A 13,326-nucleotide genomic window follows, 5' to 3' on the forward strand; every position below is an offset into this window, starting at 1 on the left:
CCTTAACATGAAACAGGACTCCTAAGCAGTCATATAGTCAATCAATGTATATTTTATGTAGCACTTAGCATGTGCCCATCATTCTTATAAGCTGAGTAGAACACATTTCCTGCCTTTCAGGGGAAGGGAAGAACACAAGATTTGGCATCACAATCTATTGGGCTTAAAAACCAACTGTACAGTAAGATTTGATGGGTGATTTGGAAGCCTAGGAGGACGGAGCCATGAGTATTGTATGCAGGTCTGGGAAGACCTCACGTTAGTAGTGGCTTTTGAGTAGGCTTTGAAGGTCAGGTGAGAGTTCATTGATTAGAGAATGGGGAAAAGAATGATAGAGCAAGTAGCAGGAACAAAGGTATAGAAGTGTGAGATTAGGCCATATAATAGGGGAATATAAAGACAGTATTTCACTACCTTCGAATTTTCAAGCCATAGGTTACTTGTCACCCCTTTCACCCCAAGATGATGAAACAGAGGTACAGAGGCCAGGTGACTTCCTTCAGGACAAACCGAGAAGCTGAGCCTGTACTGAAACCCAGACTTCCTGACTCTTCATTAAATCTTTGTCGCATTTACTATCTTTCTCCCTCAGAAATGGCTTTGACTGAGTTAATGGTATTTCTCCATGGAGTTGTCTGTGAACTTGATGTTGCTTATAAATATAACTTTTCTGGTCCAACATGAAGTCTTTAGTGTATCCAGTTTGGGAGCAAAGTCTTGAATTCCTAAGCAGTGAAGAGTTGTGAGTTTTCTTCCAATAAAGTTTACTCTTGGGATTTTTTTTCCCCCCCCCTTTAAACCTCAGTTTTTAATCCTGAATCTTCAATCTTAACAATTCTGCCCTGGCTCATTTTAAACATTTGAGGCTAGTCTAGCTATGTGCATTTTTTTGTTTTTGGCTCATTCACTGGTTGAAGTTTTTGGTTTATATTCTTGCTTAAATAAAATATAACAAACATAAGCATCATCTTATTTTTAAAAGACGCTTTGATATGTATTTTTGTTTGGCCCTTATGATCTGCTCAAACAGGCAGGATTGGCTGGTATTTTTGTTTTGGGAGCTAAAGATGAGACTCGGAGACAATGCCTGTTGCCAAGTTCCACTGGTAGGTACTGACAGCGCTAGAACTTAAACCCAGTTGTCAGCTATTGAGAACTGACTATGTGGGGTGCTGTGGATACAGATGAAAAACAAACCCCTGCCCTTGTTGAGCCTAAAGGAAAGCCTCAGGAATTTAAGCTTCCCACAAGTCTGGTCAAGGCCAGTGGAATCCAAAGTCAGCAGCAAGAGACCACACCAACCTTGGAGGTTATGAGAATGTGCTTTTAAACTGTCACTTCACTCCCTTGTCCATTGCATCCCTCTTTTTCTTTTTCCTTCTTTATTGAGATGCCATTGTATTATTTTTTTGTTTTGTTTCTTTGTTTCTGGTTCTTTTCAAGTTTTTGTTAAAGTTTATACACAATGAAATGCACAAATCTTATGTGTACATTTGATTTAAGACTCCTAACTCCAAAGGCATTCCCCTAGTTTTGGATTGGCAGCATTTAGTTAACAAAGCTTGCTTGCTCCTTCCTGAAACTGAAATTTCCTCATCTTTTTAGATGATTTTTTATTCCCTTGATAATTTTATTCTTTTGGACGTGAGCCAACTCTTAGGATATTCCTAAGATATGCCAGGTCAGAACTTCACTGTGGTCTTTTAATATGGATGGCTTTGTCCTGAGCTGGGATGTCTTTGGTCCTCAGGTCCTTCCTTTCTGGTGTTATTTCATGTTCTTTGACCACCAGGCCTTACGGATGTCCATGGTGTCCTCTGTCTTTCATGGATTTGTGATGGATAGAGGCATTTGGTGGGTAAAGTACTAGACTTAGGAATTAGAAAAACTGATATCAAATCTGTACTCTACTATTTAATTAAAAAAAAATACTGGGTAAGCCATTTATCCTCTCTGTACTTTAGTTTCCTTTGTTCTTCAGACTGGGACCTTCTTCTTCCTGCCCAAGCTGTTCTGGGCACCCTGAAGATCAGATCGGTTATGCTAGAACGCAGTTCAGTAAATGTTTGTGTACCTCCTATGTGCCATGCTTGTAAAAACATTTTGGAAATTATGAATATACAAGGTGATGCTGTGCTGTTGTAACTAATTGGTTTGTACTTCTCTATAAGTAAAGGTTGTATTTTGTTTCCTCCCAGTACATATAGTCCACATGGAAGTTAAAACCATTGAACTAACTGGCCAGGGCCCGTTTAGTATTCTTGATGGTCACTGTTCCATGCAATTTGTAGACAGATGGCACCCCAATTCAGATAGCTTTTTTCCTATTTGGAAGTCTATATCATTTTCCAAAATAATAGATTCAGCTGATTATTTCTTTCTGCATTTCTGAGCCTGGTCTTTTTATAGCTTTCCTTCAGGAGACATATAATACCTACTTTAGTTTAAGCTCAAGAAAAGCAGTTTTATAGAATTGTTCTTCATTCCAGTAATTGCTGTTTCCTATTTTGAAGCTCCTCTCCCAGGGAGAGCAAAGCTTTATACTTTGATCATCAAAGCAGTCCTGTGCTTCTTTTGTGCTTCTATTATTGTTGTTTCTCCTGCTTAATGACTTTTTAATAAAATTACTGCCTTAGGACTCTGAGTTTTAAAGGAAGAAAGTTATTTCAGACTTAATGACTTTTATATTAGGTTCATTAATGCCTTTGTTTCTCACTGTCTTAAGGAAGAGAAAGCCAAATTCAGTGGGGCATGTGTAGACGGGTTACACATGTTTGGGTGGCTATTCTTACAGACGCTTAGCACTTTAATTGGTGGTATGGTGTTTCCTGAGATTCCTGGGTACTGGCAGTTACAGTTCTGTTTTCTTTTATCTGTAATTCTGTCATCTATAAGGCTCTGAAAATTGAATGATTTTATTTTATTTTATTTGGTGGCTTGAACTGAACTGAAACTATTTATTGCTTTATCTCAGTGTGAATGCTCTATGCATTTCATTGTAGAAATACTAATGTTTGATTAAGTAGACCCTGCTTAGAGTGTTAACTTAATATTATAATAATATGTATCATTTTAAAATCCAGAAAATTCTCAAGTTCTGAAATCTGGCCCAAAGGGTTTCTTTCTTTTTTGTGTTTTAATGTTTTTATTGATTTCAGAGAGAGGAAGGGAGACGGGGAGAGAGAGAGAGAAACATCAGTGATGAGAGATAATCATTGATCAGCTGCCTCCCACATGCCACCTACTGGAGATTGAGCCGCAACCCGGGCATGTGCCCTGACCAGGAATCGAGCTGTGACCTCCTGGTTCAGGGATTGATGCTCAACCACTGAGCCACACTGGCTGGGCCTGGCCCAAAGGGTTTCTGATGAGTTGTAGATCTATGTTACTATTTTTGGTGAACTGTTGATGTTATTTCTTATGTATACCATCTCTGAGTGGAAGTAGGTGAGCAGCCAGAATAATGATAAGAATATGGGTTTTGGGACCAGACGGACCTGCCATAATAACTTCTCTCAAGTTTCCGTTTTGTCCTCTGTAAAATGAGCTCAATGATAACTATCCTCAGACTTGATAGTAGTGATTAGATGAGATAACATACTTCTTGATCAAAATTAATGTCTTTATTCCTCAATTCAGTCTTATCCTGACAGGGATTTTTAACACCAAAACCAAATATATGCTGTTTTATTTATACAATACCTATCCCCTACTGAGAAGGGTAGCTACACTTTTATTCTACCTATTTTGCAAAATGGTATTCATTTCCTTTTTTCTGCTATCTTTGGTTTCTAGGGGAACACGTAACATCAAGGTTTAAAAATGAAGTGGAGCGGATGGGTTTTGATATGATCAATGCCTGGAGGATTTCCAACATCAATGAGAAGTACAAGTGAGTTGTATGGGTCCCTGTGGACTGTGTTTCACAGCCATTGCCTTTGCAAAAACCCATTTCTCATGTGGCAGAACATTTGAACTTAGACTTTTTCTTTCAAATGACGTTTATTTATTAAATCTAAATGCGTGATTTTCAGAGTTCTTCTTTAGTCTTCTGTTCCCATTGCTATTACTGAAGTGGAAAGTGATCCTTACTTAATAGGATTCTGGAACCTTCCTTTCTACCCTCTCCAGGTCTCTGTGCTTCTTGGCACAGGCATGTCTAGATAACGGTGTTTATGAGTAGGCAGGCAGTTCTCATCACCACTTGACATCACATTAGAGATCGGATCAGTGATCTCATATGCAGAGATAAAACACTTAGGAGTAGTCTTTATGACTAATTTTACTCCACATTCTATGAAATAGACATAAGTATTCTGTTATTTAATATATGTGTTGATCTAAAACTAACTTCACAGCTGTGATAACATTTAACCACTAAATATTAATGTTACTATTATTAAATATTCTCATTACCTATTTCCTTAAAAGGTATACATACTTTGGCGGGGGAGGTCAGTTAACTTACGTGATATTTTTGAGCCAAATTTCTCTAAAACAAAAGAGAATTGTCTAGGATATTTAAATTAATACATCCTCTTAAGTTTTCCTACAGCAAATGGCATTAATTATACTGTTGTCCTTTGAGCTGCTTCAAATTATGATAGCAGTTTTTCTGGAATATTTGTGGCTAGCCATCAGAGCATTTCGTTTTTTATAGGAAAAACTATAGCTAATTACTGTACATAGCTCTTAACATGGACCATGGCCAAGAAATTAAGAACCTGGGGTGCTGTGAAGAATTGGGAGCTACAATCTGTCATACTTATCACATGTCTGTGATAAATCAAAGTAGAGAATGGAAGTGAAGACGAGAGGAGGGGCTTCAGAGAGCCTGCGGCAGCTACAGGCTTCTCTCTTCTGTGAATCACCTTTCCTCCTGGAAACCGCTTCTCTGTAAATGAGCAGCTAGTCCTTGCTGAAGAGCTGACCACTAGGTGTGTTATACAGTATATGTATAGTTCAAGGGACATAATGATCAGAAAAAGAGTGAAATAAAAAGACCTGTGAATTAAGCAAAGCTTATTGAAAATTGAGTTCAAAAGCCATTGGTTTTCAAAAATTCCTATTTTATATGGGTTTTAAAAATTATTACTTCTTGTCTGTGAGTCTATTTCACCTCTAAACTAGTCTTCATGAAATTAAAAAGGTTTTCCTACTATAAAAATATACTTTTAAATTTAAATGAGATAAAATTAATAATTATTAACTGTGTGTACCAGGTTATTTTTAGGCATTTGTGGGTAGCTGCCAGGAAGTTTATAGAGCTACTCTTGGTCACAGACGTTCTCCTGGTTCAGTGGCTTTTAAATTCTTGATACGTAATCTTGTGGAAACTGAGAATAGGAGAGATATTTAGTGCAGAATGTTCAAAACCCCCCAATTCCTAAGCCACTTTGTGTTTTTTTCTGCCTCTTTCCATAATGCGTAGGTGTAGATGTAGGTGTAGTAGTAGGAATAGTAGTAATATGTGTATATTAGGATTTGGATGAAAGGTCTTAATTACATTCACTGTTGAAAAAGGAATATTGGGTTACCCATGGAGAGACGGCAGATTGTCCTGTAAAACACCTCTCGGAAATACTACTTCCTAGGGCACCAGCTTGCCTAGCATGCAGCTGCTAGCATCTTCATGTCTTTCCCCCGAGTGTAGTTTGTTATGAAGTGTATTTTATAGAAGTTATCATTAATAGCTTGTTCTCATTACTGACTTGGCTAAATGGGACTATGATTATATATGCAAATAGACTAACCTGTGGTACTATTTGTACATACCCTTTGCTGCATCTGTTCCCTTTAATTAGGACATCCTGTTTGGTTCATATCAAAGAATACATTAATCCTATGAGGTCTCTGGAAACTTGAAATTGTGGGCTCTTGGCATTTTTTATGTTTCACTTTGACAAAAGCCTGAAAGACTGAGGGGGGTCTGGTAGAGGTAACACAGACTTTCACTTCTGTAGTTGGACTGGGCACTTGTGTGTTAGAAATGACCTGTGTATCTATTACAACAGAGAGTTACAGTGGAGTAACTGCCTCTCCACTCCCCTTTTTTTCATTGATAGTTAAGACTGGCAGATTCCCAAAAGGCAGCATCAAGGGAAACAATCCAAGATAGTGTGTATGTATGTAAACACTTGAGGCAGCCCATTCTGCTGAGCAGGCCAAGACTCAAGTAATGCTCCTCATTGCCTTTTAACTGACTCTGGGGTAGCTTGATCCACATCCTTCTGCTGATTCACCTAATGTCTCTCCCTCCTTCTCACCTTTCCTGTTAGGCTATGTGGTAGCTATCCACAGGAACTCATAGTGCCTGCCTGGATCACAGACAAAGAACTGGAAAGTGTAGCCGGCTTCAGGTCCTGGAAGCGCATCCCTGCCGTCATCTATAGGTAAGCAAGCGGTCTGCTGCCTCGGAGGCCGCTCGCCTGGGAGGGTAGGGGAGGAGGCTTCAGGACACTTTCCAGGCCGCTCTGTGCTTCCTTATGCCAAAGCTGCTCTTTCAGTCACACACCGGTAATGACTGCACCCAGACACTAGCTGATAGCAGTAAATTAACACTGTTAAAAATTTAATAGGAAGGTGGCTGGTCTTGCTATTTTAAGATCCTTCTGACATTCTATGGGAAGATATTGTGCTTGCTGCATTTCACTTCAGATGTTGGCCTTTGGAACGAGAGAGGTGAGTCCTAGAAAGTGAGAATTGGGAGTAGAGTTGAGTCACTTGTGATTGTCTTTGTGGTTGAAAAACTTCGACACTTCGAAGAGCTCTACTTGGAGAGGGAGCATTAGGAAGAAGGCTAGATAGAAGATCTTGCTGGATATAAGATCTTAGAAAGCAAAGGCAGGAACCCAGCCTGCACTCACTGAATGTAGTTGTCTGTAGATTGCAGTGATGATTCCTGAGGTTGCTAGCAGAGGGGCAAGTCTAGAAGGGGATGGTGGCATGGTGACAAGCACAGGTTTGGAGTTTAAGTCTTTTCTCTGATACTTCTTGCTATAGCATCTTGAGTAAGTCCTTTGCCCGTTCTTAATTAGTAAAATGGGAATGCTGTTCTTTCTTTGCCTGTATGCTATGGCATCTGAATGAATTTATAAACACTGGACTTCTCTAAGCAGTATCTGGAGTAGGTTGTATTCCTGATGGCTGCTTTTATAATTCAGTGACTATCTCAGTACTCACAGAGTCATGTTAAAATTTTAAGACGTCATTGCCTCTTATTTGGAAACTGTTTCAGGTGTCATCTTCTTGTAATGTTCACATTCTCCATTTCATTTTCCCAGTTTGCAGACTTTTTGGTCTCTTCTTAGGATAAATGTGGAAAGCCTTTTTTCCCCTTCTAAAATTTATTCTAGAGAGCATGAACCATGGGTTGGTTTGGTTTTTCCCCTCCAACCCTTTTTGGAGACACAGAGTATGTATAAATTATTTTTTTAAAATTTGTAATTTCCCAGAGAAAATCTGCTCTCAGAAGATTACAAATGGAAGTTCTTGGTGTAGTCCACATAAAAGCAGGCTTCCAGGGACTGGCCTCTATTTCAGAACTTTATCTTGTATCTCTGAGCTCCAGGCTGGGTTGTCAGATTGAGGTAGTTGAATGTTTCAGGAGTCTAGCACAAGCATGTCAAACTCGCGGCCAGTGGGCCGTATGCCTCATTTAAATGAGGTTGACATGCTTGCTCTCGCACTCTGTTTCGTCAGCCTGGGTGGCAGGATGCTTCTGAATCCACCTGCATTTACTGAGTTTACTTGTCCGTAGACTGCAGTAGCGATTCTTGAGGTTGCTAGCAGCAGTTCCTCGACAGCACTGAACCAGTGCCTGATGAGCTTTCTCCTGCTGGGATGGGAGAGTGCTTGCTTGGGTTTATCATTGAAGACAGAGATTGCTCTCACACAGGAAGAGGGTGCGAAGGGCACCCCCTCTGTAGTGCAATCCACAGCTCCCCCCTTTGTTCATTGAATGATTTAGGAAATTCTAGTCATTTTGGAAGTTTGCCTGACACCAGTTTAGGGATAGTTCAAACAGTTCATTGTTTAATTTTTATATTTTTTATGGTTCTGTTTGTGAAAATGATAGAAATGCTCTTTAGTGATTTTTAGCTTTAGTGTTTTAGTTCTCTTTCATGCATCTAAAGCACTTGAGAAGACTGCAGAAAACTGCCCACTGCAGTAGCTCAAGTTGCATCTCGCTACTATAAAGCCATAGCCGTGAATGGATGAAGAGTGCCATCTACCGTTCCTCCTGGGCACTTCTGGGCAGCATTGCAGAGAAAGGTGTCCAGGAAAGGTCCTGCCAAACCTTTCTAGAGGTTTGGCATCCCCCTCAGCTCATTGGTTACCCAGCACCTATGATCAGAAGCTAGTAGGCATTTTAACATCAGTGAGGGGTGTTTTTTCAGTTTGGCTTCATTCAGGTGAGCCAGTTGAGCGTGTTGGTAATATGCAACTACTTGTCTCCCAATAAGGGAGGATTTAAAAACTACAAGCAAACTGGTGGTTCCAGTGAAATTTGATTATTACCAAATTTAATGTATTGCTTGTGAGCTTTAGGATTAAAAACAAAAATCTTGCCGAAACCGGACTCAAGGGTCCCAGGTTCGATTCCGGTCAAGGGCATGTACCTTGGTTGCGGGCACATCCCCAGTAGGGGGCGTGCAAGAGGCAGCTGATCGATGTCTCTCTATCATCGATGTTTCTAGCTCTCTATCCCTCTCTCTTCCTCTTTGTAAAAAAATCAATAAAATATATTAAAAAAAAAACACAAAAAAAAAACAAAAATCTTTTCTCACATCATTCCTTGAAGAAGACAAATGGATTCAAAAGTATGTGTTGCTTAAATTCATCTTTGCTCTACATATGTGTAATGTGTGTATGCATGTATGTGTTTAGAAACAATTTTTTTAAATACCTTTTTTTATTGATTTCAGAGAGGAAGAGAGAGGGGGAGAGAGAAACATCAATGATGAGAGAGAAGCATTGATTGGATGCCTCCTGCATGCCCCCCACTGGGGGTTGAGCCTGCAAACCGGGCAGTGCCCTTGACCAGAATCGAACCTGGGACCCTTCAGTCCACAGGCCGACGCTCTTTCCACTGAGCCAAACCAGCTAGGGCCAGAAACAAGTTTAATGGGAGTAAGACATTGATGGTTTCCTCTAGAATATAGAATTGAGGGACATTTAAATTTTTTGCTTACTTAGCTTTTTATTCTACTAATTTGTGTTTACAGTGAACTGATTTCTTTGATAATTTTTTTAAATGGCTTTATGGAGATGTCCTGTACATTTCCCTTTTAATATAATATGTAGTTAGTGAGCTTTTTTTTCTTTTTTTTTTTCTTTTTTTTTTTAGTAGATTCACAGAGTTGTGCAGCCATCCTTACAGGTAGTTTTAGTCATTTCACATCCCAAAGAGAAATCTCAGACCCATTAGTAGTCACTCCCCAAAGCCCTTAGTCCTGGGTTACCAGGAATCTAGTTTCTGTCTCTAGATGTGCCTGTTCTGCACATTTCATATAGATGGAATCATACAGAATGTGGCCTTTCGTTACTGATTTCTTTCAGTTAGCATATCATACTCAAGGCTCATCCGTGTTGTAGCATGTGTTGGGACTTCATTTCTCTTTATTGCCAAATAATATTATAACTTTTTAATTACTAAAATTGCCTAACTAAAATTCCTAATTAGGAAAAGACTGGGTTTTAATAGAATCTTAGACTATGGGTATTCTGATCTTATTTCTTGGAAAAGGATCTATGAGAGTTTGGCTTATTGAGGTTTATGCTGTTCATTTCCTTCTAAGAGCTTAAGGAAGGGTAGCTGGCTCATTGAGCTATTTGCCTATAATAAGAGCAGTTTGTGACTCAGGAAATCTCAGGAGATTTTGTCAAGCAGTTCACTGTGGGCCAGGTAAGTGTTTCAGTCCCAAAGGGGAGATCTTGTTTTGAAAATAATCCCCAAGCCAGCCAGTTGCTGCAGTGGACCTTCAGAGATCAGTGAGGAAACAAATTTTTCAGGTGCAGATAAGAAGGAGAGAACAATGCTTCATTATTGATTAGGAGAATCAGTGTAGTATCTGTAGATTATTTTTAACCCTATTTTCTAAAAATAAATTTAAAGATACAGACATTTGCTTTATGCATATTAATTTGTTTTCTCTAAGAAGATACGTTTATTATTTTGTTGGTAACTCTACAAAGAGCTCTACAATGGTAGGATAATTGAGAAAGGTCTAGGTAGGTGTTGTTGTTGTTGTTGCTGTCGGAGATGTCTGCCCTGAGAGGACTGAAGCCAGTGCGTCTTTCACCTCCCCTTTGGTATGAGCACAGAGCATCCGAAGGGGGCCTTGGATGGTACAGTTGCCGTCTTGTTCCCTGCACAGGCACCAGAGCAATGGAGCTGTCATTGCCCGCTGTGGGCAGCCAGAGGTCAGCTGGTGGGGCTGGCGAAATGCTGATGATGAGCACCTGGTGCAGTCAGTAGCCAAAGCTTGTGCCTCCAACTCCCGATCGAGTGGCAGCAAGCTGTCAACTAGGAACAGTTCTCGAGACTTTCCCAACGCAGGAGACCTTTCTGATGTGGAGTTTGGTAAGGTGCTTCCTGGACCCACGGCAGCAATTTTCATAGCATCTGAGAACCTTTTCTTGAAATGGCCTTTTCCTTATAAAACATAGAATTTGTTTTCTAGAAAATGAGGGTTCATGGGTCTTGGCAATGAACAAGAAGACCCCCTATTTCAAACTTGGTTTAAGCAGACTAAAGTGGCATGTTTTGTTTGTTTGTTTGTTTTGGGGGGTCTTTCTTGTCATAGTAACAAGAATGGAATATATATGTGGTAGGGGACCTGCAGTTTCTCCAGACCATGGAGGGAACTTTCACCAGGCTGCATTAAAGGACTACCGTTGTAGAAACAAGGTATAGGAGATTATTAGCAAAGTAGAAAACAAAAAAGAAGTGCATGTGCCAAGAGTTCTGGTTGGGGATTGAACGTAATTCTAGTTTATTTTTTGTACTGTAATATGTGTCTGGAGTTCTTATTTGCACAATTCTGGAAGGGACAGGTTCATTTGGTTTTTCCTCCCCACTCCTGATGTTCCTAGATTCCTCTCTGTCACATGCCTCCGGAGCAGAGAGCTCAGCCATCCCGCCGCAGAAGCTTTTGATCTTGGATGCCCGTTCCTATGCTGCAGCGGTTGCCAACAGAGCCAAGGGAGGTGGCTGTGAGTGCCCAGGTGAGAGGGACAGTGCTTTGTCCCCGGCATTCTCTCCTCGTGCGTCCAGCCTGCGCCCAACTGGGTCTTACTTCCTGATGTGAAATGAAAGGCAGCCATGTTCCCCAGCCCATCTTGAGAGAGCCAGGGCTCTGGATTCTTACCACTATGCTCTTTTCGTGGGAGAAGTGGAAGAGGAGGTACAGTGAAACCAAATAATCCTCCTTCCTTGTGCCAGCCTTTAGGTGATGAGGTAAATCGGTCCTCTCCCGTAATAAGGTCTGTTCTTATTTGGAAGCAGCTTCTTTAGTGGCTCAATTTCTAGGAGCTTTGTGTTGCCTTCGACAAGTGGGTATGCTCATCACTTGTCTTACAGAAATTCCTCACATGCCTTTCACTTAGAAAACCTCTCGTGGAAATCGAAGCAGTAAATACAAAACTCTAGCAAAGTGCTTCTCTCCTAACCTCTGACATGCCCACTGTGTGAATGCCGGTTTTCTCCAAAGAAGGAACCCTTTGGTGCCAGTTGTGTGCCGATGGAGCCAGTTGAGGCACCAGACTCCTTATTCAGATGGGATCTAAGCTGAAAATTAAAAGCAGTGGTACCAAGGTGAAATTTGAATGCATGAAATGCATTGCTCTGCCAGGTTTTATTCAGAGATTCCAGAGCTCCAAGTTAGCGGAGGCCCAAGAAGTACACCTGGGGGTGAGATGGGAGTATATAGATCTTTTTATTTTCATTATTAATGTTTTTTAAGTAACAGCTTCTATTTTATGTCAGTATCCTCACAAATCTAACCTTCCTTTTTGCAAAAACAGGTAAAATTTCAAGCACTGTTTTCTACTCATAATAAAGGACTGAGCTAATATAGGCTTCAAAACACTGCAGTACCATTAGCAGCTGCAGTGGGTTTGTTTATTGCCATTTGCTTCTTTTAAATTTGGCCATGTGGGCTTTAAATTTAACGTATTTGTATTCTACTTACTGTTTTTCTCTCCAGAGTATTACCCCAACTGTGAAGTTGTGTTTATGGGGATGGCAAATATTCATTCAATTCGGAGGAGTTTTCAGTCTCTGCGGTTGCTGTGCACACAGATGCCAGATCCGGGAAAGTAAGACCCTGGCCTTGGCTTTAATTTTGCATTGCCTTTTTTCCCCCCAAATGAGTTCAGAGGTTCCTTCTATTTCCTGGTAAACTTCAGTTTTACTGTCAGTCTCTGGGGGTATTCTTTCAGTGTTAGGAGCATGGCAGCATAAATGAGGATCTGGGATTAAAATGTAGCCTTTTGAAAGGTTTAACATGTGCAGCACATAACAAACGGAGGCCCTCAGAAGGGAAGTATTGCTTTCTTGTTTTTTTCTGAAAACTCTTCTTTTCTACATTAGCTTTTGGCCCAAAGTAATTTAATTTTTTGGTTTCTGACATCATGTAGTGACACTTATCTGCTATGAACTGGGATGTTTTACCATGAAGAGTCAAAGTTTATTCGTCGTGTTCTAAAAAGGGTTAAACTTTTTAAAACTTGCTATTAGGTCAGTTCTTTTTATATAAGCTTATGATTTTTAAACTACCCTCTCATTTACTAAGGATATTACCATGATTTTTATTGATTATTAAAAATGAATGCCTGGCATTTACAGTGAGGAAGGTGAATAACATTCCCTCTTCCCAAGGGAATGTTTGAATACAAGGTAAATTAGAAGGAATGCTCTGTAAAACAAATATGGACAGATAAATATTTAAAAGCCCCTGCTTTACATTTCAGGAAGCCAGAAATGGTGCCAAAGAAGAGAGAATTTTCTCTTTTCTGGTATTTGTGCTGGAGCCCATAGCTGTTTCTTCTAATAGGGTTCTATTTAGTAGACTCACGATCACATCAAGTTTTGCAGCCTTCTTTCCTTGATTTATTAAATCAAATGGCTGCCTGAAGCACTTGTGCTAACTCCTGGTAGCAAATGATTAAATTCATCACAGTTGCAATCAGCCCAGAGGGTGAAGCACTTGTCCGTGGGGAAAAGCCTGACGGGAGAAATGAGCTTGATGTTCTGCTTTGGGGATTAGCAGCTTGCACGTGCTGTGCAGTTACAGACCCCGCTGGTAGCGCTCCCTTCCTTAA

At 40.2% G+C, this 13,326-nt stretch overlaps 1 protein-coding gene across 5 annotated transcripts in view; it reads left to right on the forward strand.

Annotated features, from left to right (window-relative positions):
* MTMR3 (myotubularin related protein 3) overlaps nt 1-13,326 on the forward strand; it is an 87,763-nt gene that overhangs the window by 58,110 nt on the left and 16,327 nt on the right. For all 5 annotated transcript variants that reach the window (XM_054712702.1, XM_028146758.2, XM_008142446.3 and 2 more), the window contains 5 exons: nt 3,796-3,892; nt 6,279-6,392; nt 10,380-10,585; nt 11,098-11,229; nt 12,210-12,321. In XM_054712702.1, coding sequence (XP_054568677.1) covers nt 3,796-3,892; nt 6,279-6,392; nt 10,380-10,585; nt 11,098-11,229; nt 12,210-12,321 — 661 coding nt within the window. The remainder of the gene's footprint in view (nt 1-3,795; nt 3,893-6,278; nt 6,393-10,379; nt 10,586-11,097; nt 11,230-12,209; nt 12,322-13,326) is intronic.

This window comes from Eptesicus fuscus, chromosome 23 (genome assembly GCF_027574615.1).
Source record: "Eptesicus fuscus isolate TK198812 chromosome 23, DD_ASM_mEF_20220401, whole genome shotgun sequence".
NCBI classification, from domain to species: domain Eukaryota; kingdom Metazoa; phylum Chordata; class Mammalia; order Chiroptera; family Vespertilionidae; genus Eptesicus; species Eptesicus fuscus.